The sequence below is a fragment of the Brachyhypopomus gauderio genome, chromosome 12 (genome assembly GCF_052324685.1).
Source record: "Brachyhypopomus gauderio isolate BG-103 chromosome 12, BGAUD_0.2, whole genome shotgun sequence".
Taxonomy (NCBI): Eukaryota; Metazoa; Chordata; class Actinopteri; order Gymnotiformes; family Hypopomidae; genus Brachyhypopomus; species Brachyhypopomus gauderio.
In genome coordinates this window covers 16,737,298-16,756,862 of record NC_135222.1, presented here as the reverse complement: position 1 = coordinate 16,756,862, position 19,565 = coordinate 16,737,298, and the positions used below count along the sequence as shown (strand labels likewise).

Genomic DNA, 19,565 nt, shown 5'->3' with positions numbered 1-19,565 from the left:
TAAAGACTTGCGTTAACTTGTCAGTTATATGGTTTTATATGGTCAGTAATATGGTTTTACATGGTTAAACGATGTGATGACCAGAATTCAATAGAAACTCTGTTGTCCCAGATCATTAAGATCTGTATGAGTATTTGGAGACCGTTAACATGAACGGGTGTAGACTGGAGTTGAGGCCATCTTAACTGCAGAAAATCCACAACACCTCCTACTGAGACAGCATGAGGCCCAGCTCCCCGAGTCCTGTCAGCCTGGTTGGACTGAAGCATGGTCTTCTGATACCTTCTGCTGTAAAAGATGAACATGTGGCCCATTTTATTCCCAACAACTATTACAAGCATTTAGTTGCTTACATACTTTGAAATAATACATGTATTTTATTATATAGTAAATTATAGATGTATTACGTGGTTATTATACATTTATTATACCTTTGTGTGGGCTGGGCAGCAAATATATTACTCCTCAGCTTCTATATTAAGTATAACAGTTCAGAATTGCATCCACATCCATTTGAGATTCAAATTTTATTTTAAGAAATGTGACAACATGAATGTCATGCTGTTTTATTACACTTTTTCAATATTCTGATTGGGGAATAGTCAGTTTGTTTACCAAAACACATTTGCTAAACACATCTGATAGTCAGTCCACTGGTCCAAGTGACACTGAGAAACCTGCAGTTCCCAGCTGAGCTCGAACCCAGGGATCTGATCTTTCTACTAGGTCCTCCTCGGAGCTTTACCGCTTCCCCCTGATGGAGTACAAATCGCTTGGCCCTGGTGCAGGCTGGCACCGCATGACGCCTATGCCTCAGGGCCTGGCTGTTTCCCAGGTGCCACCTGCACAGGGTCCGGAGGTGCCTCGCCCTGGCCAGCTGCTGCTCCACTACGCCCAGACTGCCGTCTCCCACAGCACCTCCTTTGATAAGAAGTTCCAGGATGTCTCTGGGTAGGATGAGTTTTCCTTCTTATGCACTCACTATAGCCTAAGGTCAATAGCCTTGACGCTGCAAGCAGATGAGCTCCTGACACAGAGAAAGATAGAAGATAGCGCCCCAGAAAGAAAGAGAATGATTTTCATCTTAAACATGCCCTGCTGCCCACTGTATCTACCGAGGCACTGTCAGCGTGTGTGTACGCGCGTGTGTGTACGCGCGTGTGTGTGTACATGTGTGTACATGTGTGTGACATGCACTCTCCCAAGATTTTGAGCTTTTTCCAGCTGTGCACTTAGACTTCCTATTAAGATCTGGAAGAAATTCAGGAACATGCAGAAATGGCTGTATGAAGTCCTAATGCCTCTTCGATAGGTGGTGTACACGCCTGTGTTCACTCCGGTGTTCACTCCGGTGTTCACTCCGGTGTTCACTCCGGTGTTCACGCCTGTGTACACGCCGGTGTTCATGCCGGTGTTCATGCCATAATTATGGTAGCTTAATTAGAGCAGCAGCTGTTTCTTTTTAGTTGTGTGCTACGCGGGAGGTGCCACAGTACATCGGTGGCGAGTGTTAGCATGTTCATGCATGGAATTCATAATTTTGATTATTCTACCATACTTGGACTGATCTGGCTACTGGTTTGGAAATGCCAGAGCAGAGCAGAGTGGGGTTGGCCATGAGGACACGTGCGCTACAGTGAAGCTGTGAAACTAAGGTGTCCATTGTGTGAGTCTCATGGACTCAGCATCTTTCTTTGCCATTTTCTTCCTATCTTTCTTTTAGAGACATTTGATTGACATTTAATTAGAGATTACTGTGTTATTCGTCCTGATGTGACAGAGTGGCTTACGTACATGTGTACATTTATATTTACTTGTGTGATTTTATATTGAGAACGTTGGGTACAGGATCTCATCAGTGAGACAGCATGTGTGCTCGAACCTTTAAACTTGGAGTTGGTCGCACCACACACTACCTGCTCTACCTATATCTACTTATTTAAAAAAAAAAGAATCTTGTAATACCTGAATTTAGTTTTCAGTCAAGATGGGTTTCACCAGGATATTACACTGTGTATGATTATGTAAACTGGGATTATTATACATGTGTTGGAGCAACTGAATTAGGTTAAGTTTTTTACTTAATATTTTATTGTCTCTATAGAATACTACAAGATTTTGAGCTGGTCCAGAGCTCAACTGGAAACTCTAGCCATCCCTACTGTAGATCTCCCAGTAACCAGTCCACCTCCAGCGATCCAGGGCCCAGTGGCACATGGAACCAAAAGGCTGCCTATGATGGGTAATCACACAAACACAGTACATTAGACTGCCTATGATGGGTAATCACACAAACACAGTACATTAGACTGCCTATGATGGGTAATCACACAAACACAGTACATTAGACTGCCTATGATGGGTAATCACACAAACACAGTACATTAGACTGCCTATGATGGGTAATTCCACCAACACAGTACATTAGACTGCCTATGATGGGTAATCACACAAACACAGTACATTAGACTGCCTATGATGGGTAATCACACAAACACAGTACAAAAGCCTATGACTGTAGCACTGTCTCCAGAGCAATATGATATGTTTCTCTAAAATTGTAATCAAGTACAAGTACGTGTACCTAAGTACAAGTACAGTATGTAAAACCAAAGACACTGGTTTCATGAGCAGGTCAGCTGTTCAGACACAGAGAGTCGCTGAGCCTGCCCCACTCCATAGAGATCAGGTATCATCACGCCTGACCTACTGTGGCATATTTTGCCCTTTAAAGAGGACCTGGGTCTGTTTTACTATGTATTATGCAGCATAAGAGGTTTTGAGTATTGGGAACTAGTAGTGGATCAGTGTGGAACAAAGCTACAGTAGATGAAAGATTATGGTGCAGTAGTAGCTTTTCATCTACTATACTTTGTTGCCTTCTAGTTACCATTATTGAAGAAGTGGGTAAGGACTGCACTGTATGGCACACACAAGCGCTTTGTGACAACATATATTGTGAAAAGCGCTATACAAATATATTTGATTTGATTTGATTTTATGACCATGAAAATAACCCCCACTGTATTGAGTTTATGCAGCTGAATATGGGGGTAATGGTTATGCAGTAGTCTATTGAGTTTATGCAGCTGAATAAGGGGGTAATGGTTATGCAGTAGTCTATTGAGTTTATGCAGCTGAATAAGGGGGTAATGGTTATGCAGTAGTCTATTGATATGTGCTCTCTAGATGCCAGTCAGCTGGTCTTCAGGACCAGGCTGAGGAGAAGAACCCAGAGGACCACAGGGAAAGAGGACCCAGACTAGAGCGCACCAGCTCTGCTGGTAAGATGCACTTCTCTAAGAGCTATTAAGAGTTATAATCCTATAAGAACTGATCACAGGAGGAAATTAAACACAATTTCATGTAAAACTAAGAACTTTTATTTCAGGGTCACCTTGTGTTCCAGAAGCCAAGTGGCACATCCCATCATGTAAGATCCTGCAGGGCGTGAAGCAGAGGGACTCTGGACATGACTGGCCCAGTAAACGGGTGAGTCAAACGGTGAATACTAGAGACAGCACGGCTATGATCCACATATGGCTACAGTTTCATAGATGTGTATGTAATAGTGTTGGAATTACAGGATAGAGGGACTTGTTTGTGTTGTTGACCCATATTTTCATTGCCTCTGGGTTCACACCATTTTAATTTGAATAAAACTTTTAGTTAATTGTAGGTCTCATGGCACATATATATGTTGCCTGGACTGTAAAATATGTTTGTGTGTGTCTGCATATGTGTGTGTGTGTGTGTGTGTGTGTCTGTGTCTGTGTGTGTCTGCATATGTCTGTGTCTGTGTGTGTCTGCATGTGTGTGTGTGTGTGTTTGTGTGTGTGTGTGTGTGTGTGTGTGTGTGTGTGTGTGTGTGTGTGTGTGTGTCTGCATATGTGTGTGTGTGTGTGGTTGCTGTAGCTGCTGGGAGTGGTGATCTCATTAGTATGGAATGTACTTTTGGCTACTACTGTAGATGCATCACATTTCTAGGAGGTCATGTGTTTGACAGCTGGAGGGTGGGGGAGGGGCCAGTGGCAACATGGTGGCAGATGGGTCATTATGTCACATCGTCATTTGACCCCCCTGGGAGGAACGTTGGGACAGCCGTGACCCTGCTGGGAAATGGACTGTAGCACAAGTTGTAGAAGTCATTGTTTAGAGTTTTGATTTGTTTTTGTAGATTTCTGGAAGTGCTACCTTTTACATAACATTGTTTACTCTACACTCAACACCTAACGGTATCTCAACACACCCACAACCTGAAGCAAAGTGCATAAGTGACTACAAAAGAATGAAAAGAAACCTCATGTTACACAGGCTTGCACGGGCATGTTAGTCATGTTTTAGAACATGTTTTACTTACATGCTTTAGTACATGTTATAATGCATCTCTTAAACATTATCATGTGAAACCGATCAAAGATCATGAAAATAACCTGACAGGCACATTTCATGAAACAGTGGGGAAAAGAACAAAGAACCTCACAAGCATCTCAACCCCCTTCACTGAGCAGACACCCACTGTTGAAGACGAGCACTAATTTATTAGCGTTAGTTTACTTAAGCATCCCATATTTACAGTCAAAGGTTACGCAGGTGCAAAATTATTTTTTATTTCTTATTTCTCCCTATGGTTAGGAACTGACCCTACCCTAGTAACTGACCCTAACCCTAGTAACTATCCCCAACACTAGAAACTGATCCCAACCCTAATAACTCACCCTAACCCTAGAATTGACCCCAGCACTAGAAGCTGACCCCAGCCCTACAAACTAATCTGTCTGTCTTTGTCTGTCTCGCTCTCCTGATTGTTTACATTTAGCAGCACCTACGGACTGCATTCAGTTTCATGCTATTCTGGACATCGGTTGCAGAACTCCTGCATTCCTTTTGCATGTTTTACTTTTGTTAATTTCAAAATGACGAGTGCATCTTGTAAAAGAGGAATGTGCTTTTATGTTTTCTAGCCCCGAGGGAAGGCGTGGCAGAGCCGCTGTTCCAGCCACTCTAGCAGTAACACACTGTCCAGTAATGCTTCCAGCTGCAGTGACGACAAATGCTTTGAATCAGGAGACCCCATGGACCCCGAGTCTCTGGGTCTCACTTACATCAAAGGAGCCTCCACGGACAGTGGCATTGACACCTCACCCTGCATGGTGCCCCCTGCCTCTCCCCTGCCCCTCGCAGGGGTGGGGCCTTCTCAGAAACTGCTGAGAGATGGGAAGGGGGAGGCTGAGCTTATGTGGCCCCAGGACTATCAGGAGGTGAAGGAGAGAGAGGGAGAGATGGAGGTGTTCAGGGGCCGTGCTCCCGCACCCACAGGAGAACATGTTAATGATGGAAGTGGCGGAGACCTTAGTGAGATCTCCTCTTCGTCCAGGTACGGTGAAGAGGAACAAGATGACTCGCGTACTCAAAACTAAATCAGAGAATTTGATTTGCTTTTAATTTCAAATTCTTTGACAATAAGGCGAATGTGGATTCTTGTATGTTATGTGTGGTTTTGGCTGTAATTGTTGTGAAGGGGGTCTGGGCTCTGGGGGTTGTTGATGGGGGTTGTTGATGGATATTTGGCTGTGATGAGTACCTAAAAAAACAGATGGTTAGGTGTTAGGGTTAGGGTTAATTAATATTAAAGATGTAAAGGGTTGGGTGTTAGGGTTAATTAGTATTAAACGTGTAAAGAGTTGGGTGTTGGGGTTAGGGTTAATTAGTATTAAAGATGTAAAGGGTTAGGTGTTAGGGTTCATTAATACTGAACATGTAACGCTACGGAGGACAAAAAACAAATCAGAACCATAAATAAATGAATTAATTTATAAATTTCCACACAAACACAAAAATAAATTCAATTCTATTGAAAATAAAGTAGTAAATAAGGTTGCTAAGCATGTCTGCTTAAATGGGTAAAAATATAATTTTTGAGTGGTGGTTCTTAACATTGTGAAAGAGCAAGTAGACTGCCCCCTTGTGGCCTTGATGATATCAGCTATTCGGTACTAAATCAGTACTAAATCAAATTTGTTTCTCCATTTTCATCACAATGCTGTGTGAACACACACACTAGTGAGCACTGGGGGTTGGATTAACTAGTTTTGTGATCTTTTGTTTTAGTGGCTCGCATCGCTCTGGAAGCACTTCTGAACGTAGCTCAAAGAGCAGCATGTCCCCTACCAGCACCACTGCTGGAACAGGCCTGAACAAGCATGCTTACAGCTGCAGGTTACAAGGCAGGAAGCATCTGACTGCCTGGAAGAAAGTGGATGATGGCAGATTGTTGGAGGAGCAGGAGCCACTGAGGGATTCTGGGTAACTCCTTTACTAGTGCTGTACAATCCTTGAAGAATGAGTAATGTGACAAGTGTATTCAAAAATGCTAATGTTAACAACATATACAAGTATACAGGGTACAGGCAGTGTGTGTGCGTGTGCGTGCGCGTGTGCGTGCGTGCGCGTGTGTGTGCGTGTGTGGGGTCCGTTTGTCATCCAAAGGAAGTACTAATGTTTGATATGCAAGCATGTAAAACCCATTTCTCTAGTTTCATTAAGCAGCTTGGATGCTTGCATGTTTTATTTAGATGATTAAGTTGACAAACAAGGGACACAGGGACCAGCCGCTGACAGCCAGATCCAATAGACATTGCCAGCAGCACATCAGCAATGATGAATGTGAACAGACATGTTCTTATCTATGTTAGTCAGAGTTCAGAGTCTTCTGACAGAGTTCAAACAGAAACCACTTACCACCTGCCACTTGTTATTTTCCAAGTGATTTTAGAATCAGTGGCTCAGTGGCTGGGGCGTCGTTTTACAAATCAACGGCTTATTTGTTTGTACTGGACATCCTGACCAGAATTTGGTTCAAAATGGGGGACTTGTATGGAAGTTTTATGGACTTTGTGATTTCTCTTTTAACATTTGACACCTCTGGGAACACCAAAAATCCTAAAAAAAAAAAAACCCCAATTTATATTAGGGAAGGCAGGCTAATCCCTGTCTGTGCTTTCACTGTTTACTGTAGTACTTCAGTGTTCACTATAGTGTCCTTATACCAACTACATCTCAGAGACTTCAACACCATATACTCTAAGGAAGCACAGATATATTCCCCAGTCAGTCACTTCATGATTTGGACATCATTCCTCTCCCTTGTTTTATTCTGTGGACTCTCAACAGCATATTGGGCACAAGAGCTATTAGGTGTTGAAGCACTAGTACTATTATAATGTGCATTATTACTGCTTTAGCACTTACTACTGTAGCAATATTACTACTGTGCATTACTACTGCTGTAGCCCTTTTGGTACTGTGCATTGTTACTACTAGTGTATCTCTCCGTTTCTCTTGTTTCCACCTTCCATGCGCCACACACTCCAAACCTCCTTTTGTCTCAGGCGATTGCGGTTGACCGAGGCATCTCAGCTGGCTGGTCCTACCGAGAGTGTTCAGACACTCTTGCAGGATGACTCCAGTCCTCAGCACCAGCTTCACCACGCCAAGGTTGGGACACTTCTTCTTTCATTCTTCCTTTTCTAAGTTTCTCTCCTCGCTTTCTGTGTTTGCCGTGTCTGTGTTGTGCACCCAGTTGTGTCTAGTCCGTGTTGCTCTCTGCTGTTAATTAGAGCTCTGCACAAAGTACAATAACAGCCCTGCATAATAACAACATAAGGTGCTAGATTGTTAATTGTCTGAATGCATAATCATGTCACTATGGTTACAGTTTAGCATTTGAAAAAAGTACGTGTGTGTTTGTGTGTGTGTGTGTGTTTTGGTGGTAACTGCATTGCATGTAGCTTTTAGTTTACATTTTCATGTTCTGTTTAACATGTTTTCTCAAATTTTGTGTTGTTTCATTTGCCATGCCCCCTCCCTGGGGGGTTGTTACCCTGTTAGGTTCTTCTTTTATAAGCCTTTTTTGTTTCTTTGAACGATTGTCAATAATAGTGTTGTTGTCTTTTGCTTCAGGTAGGATTAGGGTTAATATATTCAGTTTTGTTTTTGTTCATTTCATTAAACTCTTTTTTTTTTTCCTGTACATTCTATGCTTATGACATCAATCAACCTTTATTTAAACCCATACAACATACAAACATACAAAACTAGCTTCTCATGCATGTCACAGTTTTGATAACTCAGAGGTTTTATGGCCTGACTGGTGTTTATGTGCCCACATAACCCCAGTCATCAGGTGTCCAGTCTGTGGCCTTTCACCATTAATTACAGACAAGGGCAGCACCTCTGGGTTTAAGTTGTTTTGAGTGGCTGATTTGCTGTGAGTGATTCAAATATAGTGAGTGATTCAGTTCAGCTGCGTGGTTGCCAGTACTCTCTCTATGCTTACATTCCTTCTCACCCTCCAAGAGGAACATAATTGAATGTTTAGCATAATTGTTTTATTTTCAGTGTTTTTTCATTTATTATCTTGCCTTAACCAGTAGCGAACCATGACCATTAAACCTGGGCCCACTACACACCTTTTTTCCTCTTTTAATAAACTGCATTAAAGAATAAAGAAAAAACTGAGACGACAGGCCCTGTCGGAGTGGGAGGGCCCTGACGGTTCCCCACTGGCCTTAACTATCTATGAATGAATAATCTTTCCCTTTTTCTCTCATTGTGCTTTATTATATTTCTCTTCTCTTATCTGTCCATATATTTCTTTCTTTCTGTTAGATCCCAGCTGTAGGTCATTCACCACATCGATTTCTGTACCGGACCCTGTCAGATGAGAGTCTGTGTGGTGGCCATCGTAGGGGCTCATCCATAGCCAGCTCCAGGTGCTCCCTACTAGACCAGGCTGTGCCCAACGATATTTTGTTCAGCACCGCTGCGTACCACAGCACCCTGCCGCTCCAAACACGACTCAGCTATGCAGCCAGTCAGCTTAAAAGTAAGATTCCATCACGTTGTTATCATCATCTGTTCCTGCGTCTTGGTAGTTCATTTCTTTTGGAGAAGTCTACCTGTGAGGCTCTCACACTGGCCTTTGTCCATGGTGATATACAGAAACTCTCAATTCTTTCTAGGTGCATCTCAACTTTTCCTGTGATGTAATAAATGAAGTAATTACCAAATAAAAATAGTATATTTAAAATATTGAACCACCATAATGACTCCCACTGAATGCGCATGTGCCAAGAACACTGTACAGCATGTGGTGGACCAAAAAGGTGTAATGGAACCAGTGACCTTGTCTCCTTCATGCAAAGAAACATTGTCTATGATCCAGGCTTCGTAGAAAGTAGGAAAGTGAAAGAGAAGGTTATGATTACCACTGGCTTCTAGTACTCTCACCCTCGTTAATTTCATTGATCATTCTTATACCTTATCTTTAGACTCAAGAACAGGTGCCATCTGATCTGATTGTTTGTAAATGCCAGCGCACACCTGTCAATTCCCAAGCCTGAGCTGAAGCCAGTAATTACTGGTCTGTATTGTGGCTCTATGGCCAAGGTGGTGATGTGTGTAATCAGACATTGTGGGTGCTAATTGACTTATCTAATCAGGTCTAATATCCTCAATGGACCTGATTTCAATGTCGTCATACGTTTTTACAGATGTATCATGGTGATATGCAAATACTCTTCTGTTGGTTTTCCAAAGCAAAAATACTCTTTATGAAACTTGGGGCCACAGTTTACAGTTCCAGTTGACGACACCTGATTTCCTTACTTGGGTTCATTTAGTTAGGAAGGATAAGTGCATATTAAAGCAGTGTAGACACTGGGCCATAGTGATCACCAGTATAGTAGTTTTCTATCACCTCAGTCGTGGGGTATTCCTATTAACTTCTTCTGTTAACATATTTAACATATCTATCTCAAGACATCTGAAACTGTAAAAAATGTAAATGTACTAATGTAAATTGAATTGAATATGTTAGCATGTGTAGCATTTCTACAGTGTGAAACACAATGTTGCCTTTGTCATATTTTTGTTCTGTCCAGAATGAGAAACTTTATTTGGATAAACACTATGACACTGATGTGACAAATTGAGCTGTAATTTCCTCATATATTGTGTGCTGTTTATTAAGATGAGCTGTGGCTCTCTGATGGCGCACTGGTGGACCAGACCAAGCTGGCTGAGGGTGTGTTTATGCCCCTGCCAGACGTCACCTCAGGCCTAGACTGGGCCCACCTAGTGGATGCTGCACGGACCTTTGAGGGTGTGTCTCCTTATTTGCTTTAGTGTTGGTTCCAACTGCCGTTGGTTTTGTGAGGATGTCCATATCCACCACAGTACCTGTACCACAGAACCACAGTACCTGTACCACAGTACGACAGTACCTGTACTCTTTACACTGTGCTCTGAAGTCTGAAACTGATTGTACAATTGTACTAGGTAGCAATCTTGTAACTTGGAGTGAAATTGCATTATACTGTTGGGTATATGCTTTTCTCAGAACTGCCTTTATTCTTCATGGAGTAGATCCAGCAACATTCCTCAGAGGTTTTGGTTCATATTGGCATGACAGCATCACACAGTTGTTGCAGATTTGTCAGGGCACATTCATGATCTGGCTTCTAGCGCATCTTAAAGGTGATCTACTGGATAGAGATCTGGTGACTCATGGTCATATCATGGTCAAGAGACCAGTTTGAGATTATTTGAGTTTTGTGACATGGCGCATTATCCTGGAAGTAGCCATAACAACAACTCGTGTTCTCGTGTTCGATCTCGTGTTCTTAACTGACAGAAGTGGCACCCAGTTTTTGCTGCCATAGGTTTAACTTGTGCATTCATAGATGCTCTTCTGCATACCCCAGTTGTAGCAAGTGGATATTTCAGTTACATTTGTTTGCTTTCTATCAGCTCTAACTAAGGCAGATTTTCACCCAGAAATGGAAAAAGAAATGGATATTCACTGGATATCTTCTCCGTTTTGGACCATTATCTGTAAACCCTGGAGATGGTTGTGTGTGGAAATCCTAGCTTCTGAAATATTCAGACCAACTCAGTCTATCACCAACAACAATGCCATGTTCAAAGTCAATTAAATCAGTTCCATCCATTCATCCATCCATCTATCCTCTGCTTATCCGAGTCTGCTGCTAGTTGGACATGCCCAGAACACCTCACCAAGGAGACATCCAGGTGGGATCCTGACCGGTTAGAGCTGGTTCCTCTATATAGTGCAGAAAGAACATTGTTCCCTTTTCCAACTGTATACCATTGTCTCAGATTTAGAGGTACTGATTCTGGTTCCACCAGCCGAGAGCTGGAGGTCCTGGGCTGATTATGCCAACAGAACCACATCATCCGCAAAGGTCACCAAACTGGACTGAATCTGTTGAACAGAATCTGTGACAAAGGGCAGGTTACGGAGGACATATTTGGGTCTGCGTAGTCTGTCCAGCGCATCTGCCTGCTCTGTGATACAACTCACCACTATGCCATCGATCATTGAACTGCGGCCTAAGGTGCCCTGATGCCATGTGCACTTTTAAGATGTGCACAATGTGCTTAAATTTAAACTATAAACATGAACTATAAAAACTATGCAACCATAGATATAAAATAAAATCTGTATATACACCACATATCAAACATGAACAAGCAATGGATTCTTGCACAAGCTCTGAGTAGCTAGCTAAAGGAGATATTGCACAGTGACGTTTAGTGTGCCAACGTGGAAAAGTGAAAATATGTGAAACGTGAACATTGTGCTGTAATGGATGTCCAGATTAGAGGGGGTTGTTGTTTTCTGATCTGGAAGGCCGTTCCAGGTCCTACTGTCATTGCCCACATGAGCATTGAAGTCCCCCTGCAAAGTAATGGAATCACTGATGGGGCATTCTCTAGTATCCGCTACAAAGACTCCCAGAAGGCCGGGATCTCTGGACTGCTGTTTGGTGCATAAGCACAAACAGCCAGAGCCTGTTCCCCAACCCGAAGGCGAAGGGAAGCAACCCTCTTGTCTACCAGGAAAATCCCATCACACAGGCAGTGAGCCGTGGAGCTATGAGTAAGCCCACTCCTGCCCGGTGCCTCTCAGCATAGGATGATTCCAGAATGGAATAAAGCTCAGCGTATTTTGAAGAGACTGGTCCAGAGCCCACATTCTGCGATGAGCTGGTATCACCCTTAATTGGTATCTCTCAGCCCCACACACCAGCTCAGGCTCCATTCCAACCAGAGAGCTTTTTTTTTTTTTTTTTCCTTTTAACACATTTCACATGCAAGCAGCTGTTTTTCTCTTCCTGTTAATTTCCTCTTAAATTCCTTAAACTTGCCTTCTTTGAGGTGCTAATTAGCTGAAGAGAGCATAGTTTTGAGCACGGATAAATATAGCCATGATCATAACTCTCGGCAAAACACCACTTAGGGACATGACTCCACTGCTCTCTGGAACATGTTGGGGTGTTTGAAGTTTGGAGGTGTTGATTTGGATTTTATTTCTCTGGCAAAGACTGGTATTACCTTTAGGGAGCAAAGACTGGTATTACCTTTAGGGAGCAAAGACTGTTGCAAATGTCTGACAGACCCAGAAAAAGGTGTGATAGATCAGTCAGCGTGTGAATAGAAGTCTAAAAACAAAACAAGCGTTGACTATAAGGTGTTTGTAAGAAGGACCTCATATAGTAAAAGAACTGTAGATCAGTGTAAGAACTGTAAGATCAGTACAACTGTAAGATCAGTATATACTCACCAGCCACATTATCACCAGACTGGTTATTTGAGTTACTGTTGCCGTTCTATCAGCTTGAACCAGTCTGGCCATTCTCCTCTGACCTCTGGCATCAACAAGACATTTGTGCCCACAGAACTGCGCTCACTGGATATTTTCTCTTTCGAACCAGTCTCTGTAAGCCCTACATATGGTTGTGTGTAAAAATCCCAGTAGATCAGCGGTTTCTGCAATACTCAGACCAGCCCGTCTGGCACCAACAATGTTGTCACTTAAATCACCTTTCTTCCCTATTCTGATGCTCGGTTTGAACTGCAGCAGATTGTCTTGGCCATGTCTACATGCCTAAATGCATTGAGTTGCTGATTCGTTATTGGATGATTCGACATTTGCATTAATGAGCAGTTGGACAGGTGCACATAATAAAGTGGCCGGTGATTGTACGTTGTGCAGAACTGATTGGAATCATTATTTTAAACATAAAGTAACATAACTAACATTTAAGAAAGAAAGAAAAAAATCATAAAAATAAAAAATAACATTTCTGCAGCTACTTGTTTGTCCCTAAAGGCTTGGACACATCCAATAAAACAACTTACATGATCAGAATAAATACAGAGATCTACCTACGCTTTTTCATATAAGTGACTAGTAAACTAGAATTTCATGTGACCGAAGAGTCAGAGCGAGGCTAGCCTGAGAGTGAAATTACTTTCATTTCATGTAGCTTTTTTCAAAGCACTGATAATTAATCCTACAATTAAATGTTACACACCTTACTGTGAGGCCTTGTTAATAAAAAGGAAGGGAGGGGGGGTGTGTAAAGGTAGTGTAGTGGGTGAGACCTTTAGCCTTACAAAGCTGCAGGTGCGCCTTATTATCTGGTTGTCTGAGATACCAGAAAAAAGTGTGTGTGTGTGTGTGTGTGTGTGTGTGTGTGTGTGTGTGTGTGTGTGTGTGTGTGTGTGTGTGTGAGATTTATTTTAAATCCTGTACTCTCTTATTAGAGGTTAAATGTGCAATGCACTCATTGTCTCTTAGTACCTAATGAAATGTGAGGGTAACGGTGCTGCTGTGATCACCTGAATGCCTGTTTGAAGCTCTCACTCTTATTAACGCCTGTGAAAGCTCACACTCTTATTAACATCTGTGGAAGCTCTCACTCTTATTAAGTTGTGTTAGATTCTCTCCCCACACAATTAACACCTTTGTCTCCTAGAGCTGCTTAACATATTTAACACCCCCGAGTCAAATGAGAAGATTGTGTTTAATTTGCTTCTTTTCTTTTGCTGCTCTAAAGTCATATATGGAGTTCCTCTTCATGCCTGTGAATGTTTTTAGAATATTTGGTCATTTCCCTGATATTTACATGCAGTACATGAGAGTATTTCCTGATATTCACATGTAGTACATGAGAGTATTTTCCTGATATTCACATGCAGTACATGAGAGTATTTTCCTGATATTCACATGCAGTTGTCTGCATGTTTTCCTGTATTAGTTAAATCTAAAGAGAAATAATGTAGGTGACTGTACTTTGCATTACAACGTTCAGCATTGTTTTGTAAACAGCATGCGATGGTATTGTGAGATAGAACTTGCTAACAAGGCTTTGGAATCTGCATGTTGCCGTAATTGTTTTTGGAACCGCATTTTCATGCAAGTCATGTAGATGAGGAGGATACGTTACAGATAAGTCTGAGCTTTGATATCTTCTTCTTTCAGACCAGAATGCAGTGTCAGTATGCTCTCTGAGTGACGGGGAGCACATAACGCATGTTCTGAACAAAACCACAGGAGATGATCCAGCCCAAGAGGAAGGGTACGTCTGCGTTGGACCAGGGACTCAGAGTCTTCCTCACTCACACAATCTCTTTATATGTAGTTAAGGGAGAGTTGCTCTGCAGGGGTTGTGATGCCTGTCTCGTTGCATCTCTAGGAATGCCTCCTCCACTCTCCTCACTGGCAAAGTGAACCAGCTTGAACTTATTCTCAGACAGCTCCAGTGTGACCTGAGGAAGGTAAACGTCTCTCACGCTTCTAAAAGGACCATCCCTCCTGCTTTAAGAAGACTTATTTTAGCTGTTGCGGTTGGTCCTAGAAGGTTCCATAACTACAGTGGGGAAAATAAGTATTTAGTCAGTCACCAATTGTGCAAGTTCTCCCACTTAAAAAGATGAGAGAGGCCTGTAATTGACATCATAGGTAGACCTCAACTATGAGAGACAAAATGTGAAAAAAAATTGAGAAAATCATTTTGTCTGACTTTTAAAGAATTTATTTGCAAATAATGGTGGAAAATAAGTATTTGGTCACCTACAAACAAGCAAGATTTCTGGCTGTCACAGACCTGTAACTTCTTTTTTAAGAGGCTCCTCTTTCCCCCACACATTACCTGTATTAATGGCACCTATTTGAAGTCGTTAACAGTATAAAAGACACCTGCCCACAACCTCAAACAGTCACACTCCAAACTCCACTATGGTGAAGACAAAAGAGCTGTCGGAGGACACAAGAAACCAAATTGTAGACCTGCACCAGGCTGGGAAGACTGAATCTGCAATAGGCAAGCAGCTTGGTGTGAAGAAATCTACTGTGGGAGCAATAATCAGAAAATGGAAGACCTACAAGACCACTACTAATCTCCCTCGATCTGGGGCTCCACGCAAGATCTCAGCCCATGGGGTCAAAATGATCACAAGAATGGTGAGGAAAAATCCCAGAACCACAAGGGGGGATCTAGTGAATGACCTGCAGAAAGCTGGGACCAACGTTACAAAGGCTACCATCAGCAACACACTACGACGCCAGGGACTCTGATCTTGCAGTGCCAGTGTCCCCCTGCTTAAGCCAGGCACGTCTGAAGTTTGCTAGAGAGCATTTGGATGTTCCAGAAGAGTATTGAGAGAATGTCATATGGTCAGATGAAACCAAAGTAGAACGATTTGGTAAAAACACAACTCGTCGTGTTTGGAGGACAGTGAATGCTGAGTTGCATCCAAAGAACACCATACCAACTGTCAAGCATGGGGGTGGCAACATCATGCTTTGGGGCTGTTTCTCTGCAAAGGGACCAGGACGACTGGTCCGTGTACATGAAAGAATGAATGGGGCCATGTATTGTGAGATTTTGGGTGCAAACCTCCTTCCATCAGCAAGGGCAATGAAGATGAAACGTGAGGAGATCTGCATAGAGGAATAGGCCAACATACCAGCAACAGTGTGTGCTAACCTTGTGAAGACTTACAAAAAACGTTTGACCTCTGTCATTGCCAACAGAGGATATACAACAAAGTATTGAGATGAACTTTTGTTATTGACCAAATACTTATTTTTCACCATTATTTGCAAATAAATTCTTTAAAAGTCAGACAAAATGATTTTCTCAATTTTTTTTCACATTTTGTCTCTCATAGTTGAGGTCTACCTATGATGTCAATTACCGGCCTCTCTCATCTTTTTAAGTGGGAGAACTTGCACAATTGGTGACTGACTAAATACTTATTTTCCCCGCTGTATACCACACCTTGTGTTTGCATAGAGTGCAATAAAAGATAATTCAGTAGCTTCTTCTCTCACCTTCAATGATTGTGGAGGTAGATTGTATTGAGTTGTAAATTATTGGCTGAGCACAGAGTTAAAGTTCTTTAAAGTTTTGGGGAAACATGTTTTTGAGATTTTACATCTGTGCAGGAGCAAGAGGACAAAGCTATGCTACAGCAACAAGTTCAACATCTCCGACAGGACAACCTGCGTCTCCACGAGGAGAGCCAGACCGCCACCGCCCAGCTGCAGCGCTTCACTCACTGGATCCTGAACTCCATGGACCAGAAACCCTAAAGCTTTTATTGTTATTGCTATTTTTATTTTTTAATAAATTTCCTCTTAAGCTCAACAACCAGGCAGCCAAGGAGACCTGTGCAGGTTGGAATAGAGGTTTTCAACTAACATGCTGACGTAATATTCTGAGTCATCTTTACAAGGAGCTAGTGCCAGGACACGAATGAAGTGGAAGTGAAAATGAGGGTATGATATAAAACAGGAAGTACTTCATCACAGCCAAGGGTTATGGTTAGGGTTAGGGTTAATGTTAGCTACCCATACCCGTAGCAATTCGTAACCCTAACACCTAACCCAAGGTTAGAAAAGGGGAAATTGTTGAGAATATTGGTGTAGGTTATGTAAGCTAAGAGGCACCAGCAAGAGTAAACTAGGGTTAACGTTAACCCTGTTAAACCTTAACCATAATAAACCCTAACCCTAGGAAAAATGTTACCCTTAACCCTAATAAACCATAACTCTAGGGTTAATGTTAATCCTAACCTTAATAAACCCTAACCCTAGGGTCAAGGTTAATCCTAACCCTAATAAACCTTTCAGATAACTGCAATAACTATTTTAATACTTAGATCATAGGTTTCTTAGGTGTTACACTTTAGTCCTGGCTGTCTGTCGTATTGAAATGTAGACCAACAGATATTTACCTTAGTTTACCTTAGTGTCCAAAGGTGCTCCTATTAACTACGTATAATGTTAAGTTTTTGTAATATTTTTTAAATAATTGTTGCAAAGTTGTAGCAATAAACAATGGCGATACTGTAGTCACAAAACTGTTAAACAAGATTAGCACTGATTATCCTGTTGAAGGTTAAATGTTGGGTTTTTTTCTTTTACAAGAAGAAAGAATAAGAGAAAAAAAACATTTCTCTGTCTGGTGTTCTGTTGGGGATCATGGACTGGCTTCTGTTTTCTGATGATCCATCTTGTAACCACTTGCAAAACCATTTCTGCAGGTACCTTGACAATCCTGAAACAGCAGCTACAAAATGTCTTCTTCCATGGCCCAAGCCCAGCATGAGTGTAGCTCCTGAGGACTCTAAATGCAACATTATTTTGTCTTTGTGTGGTAGAAATGTGTCTTGTACTTCAGAACTCTAATTTAAGCCTATTTAACCCCAAATTCTTATTTTATTAAGACTATTTTCCTTTCTGCACTAAAAGGAGTAGTATCTCTGCAATGAAAGTTCTTTGTATAGCTCGTCTGAGATACAAATGTATACTTTTAACAGGTTAGTGCGAGCTGTACTGCTGCTGGGAAACGGTATGGGTTATGCCTCTTCAGATGCTTTTGTGTACATCTGTTTTTTGCTGAACATGGAGTAAAAGGTTTGCTTTGTAAAATAAAGTTTAGGATGTCTAAACAAAGCCTGTGTCCTACTCGTGTGAAACACGTATAATGTTTCTACATCCTAGAGTCTGCATAATGTGTATACATGTTTTGTAATATTTCTACATCCTGTTTCTTCTTTGTTCAGGAGGGCATGAGGAAAGGAGGGGATGACATTTAATCTCTGTTGTACATTGTCTTGCACTAACTTATATGTTCATAACGGGCGTTAACTATTTTACAGTCACTTCAGAGGCTGGGTTGGTACGGAGGCTGTTTTAATATAGAGCATTTATGCATGACTAGACTCTCCAACGCTGGATGAACAGGTAACAGGTCGAATGTGTGTATTCACATCCATGGGCAATGAGCTCTGTGTGGAGATATCTGAATGAAACAGGAAGGCTCAGGTTTTACATACGTGTGGGCCTTTAGTGACTGTGTTCACGATCTTGCTGTGATGAGTTTAACGCCTTGTGGGTAAAAACTATTCTTGAATCTGGTGGTTCTGGCTCTGATTTTCCAGTACCTCGTTCCAGGTGGGAACAAGATGTGGCTTGGGTTTGTGGGGTTATTACTGCCTTTCCTTTTCCTGAATTGCTGGGGGAGCAGCAGTGGTGATGTGCTGGTTAGAGGTCATCACTTTCTGCATGGCCTTACATTCAGCATCAGTGTTGGACATCAAGGTGACTTGGTGGTTAGGGTTAGGTGTTCGCACGTTTGTCTCTCAACACTAGTTCTTGAGTTTGGGTCCCCATTTGAATGGAGTTCTAATGTACAGGTTTTTTGGTTTCGTGGGTCTCTAGCTAGCAGGACGTTCCACTATTCTAATTTGAAGGCTCCACAGAGCGATAAAGAATTTGTTTCCCAGCAATGAATTTGATAAATGTTTTTAACTACGTCATCTGCACAATCAGTTGATTTGGAAATCCTGACCTCTTCTCATCACCCATCACATACAAATATGAGACACTTTTTTGACTGCACAAAATTAAAGATTAAAGTTATAGGGGACTAATGTTGCAACAAAACAATTGAAAGTGTACGTATTTACCTTGTTCACACATTGGCCAAATGCACATGTTAAACAGTGGTTAAAAAAATGTACTGTGACATTCCTATACTGATAGCTGAGATGGTCTTTTCCAAGTACATGAGCATAATGTTGGTGAATAATCGTGGTTGCTGTTTCACTGAATGTTATGTCACAGCAGGAGTCTGTAGGAAATCACTCATGGTGAATGTCTTTTGCACATCCTCTGTCTAGGGTTCGGGTTGTCTTCTTACTTCAAGTTCTTTCATTCTGTGCTGTGTCAACATTTGTCTTAATTAAAATGGTTCCAAAACTAGAGACCTGGGACTTCACACAGTCTCTCATTGGTTCGTTTCTTTAACCTCTTGGAATTTATTTTTTCATACTTGTATTCTGTGGATTAAATAAACAACATTGTACACTTAAGGCATAGAAATAAAATACACTAATTCTTGTTAGGCTGACGTAAAAGTGTGATGCAAAATGTTGGACTTGGTTAGGATATCAAATAATCCTTTATATTCTATCCTATTAAAAATAGGTGGTGGGAGGGAGAGTTGCAGCGCTGTTGATGAAAGTTGCCATGGTAATTTTATATTTAGTAGTAAATGTACTTCTTATTTATGAGAGTGACATTTTGCCACCCAGCAGGACGTGGGGTTTAATTGCTCCCTTCTTGGACATTCCTGTCCCATATCTCTGCTTTGTGCACTTGTCACAGCCTCATTTCCAGTCTG

At 41.7% G+C, this 19,565-nt stretch overlaps 1 protein-coding gene across 4 annotated transcripts in view; it reads left to right on the top strand.

Moving 5' to 3' along the window:
* Nucleotides 1–19,254, top strand: part of sipa1l2 (signal-induced proliferation-associated 1 like 2) — a 72,172-nt gene extending 52,918 nt beyond the window's left edge. The window contains exons 10-22 of one of the 4 annotated variants that reach the window (XM_077023321.1): nucleotides 727–951; nucleotides 2,105–2,242; nucleotides 3,190–3,284; nucleotides 3,392–3,492; nucleotides 4,965–5,377; nucleotides 6,112–6,306; nucleotides 7,392–7,497; nucleotides 8,671–8,887; nucleotides 10,034–10,165; nucleotides 14,354–14,450; nucleotides 14,568–14,649; nucleotides 16,322–16,469; nucleotides 16,665–19,254. In XM_077023321.1, the coding sequence (XP_076879436.1) occupies nucleotides 727–951; nucleotides 2,105–2,242; nucleotides 3,190–3,284; nucleotides 3,392–3,492; nucleotides 4,965–5,377; nucleotides 6,112–6,306; nucleotides 7,392–7,497; nucleotides 8,671–8,887; nucleotides 10,034–10,165; nucleotides 14,354–14,450; nucleotides 14,568–14,649; nucleotides 16,322–16,468 (1,948 nt within the window). In that variant the 3' untranslated portion in view covers nucleotide 16,469; nucleotides 16,665–19,254. Of the gene's footprint in view, nucleotides 1–726; nucleotides 952–2,104; nucleotides 2,243–3,189; nucleotides 3,285–3,391; nucleotides 3,493–4,964; nucleotides 5,378–6,111; nucleotides 6,307–7,391; nucleotides 7,498–8,670; nucleotides 8,888–10,033; nucleotides 10,166–14,353; nucleotides 14,451–14,567; nucleotides 14,650–16,321 lie in introns of all 4 variants that reach the window. The other 3 variants (XM_077023322.1, XM_077023320.1, XM_077023323.1) reach the window with 3 other exon arrangements.
* Nucleotides 19,255–19,565: the final 311 nt, after the last annotated feature.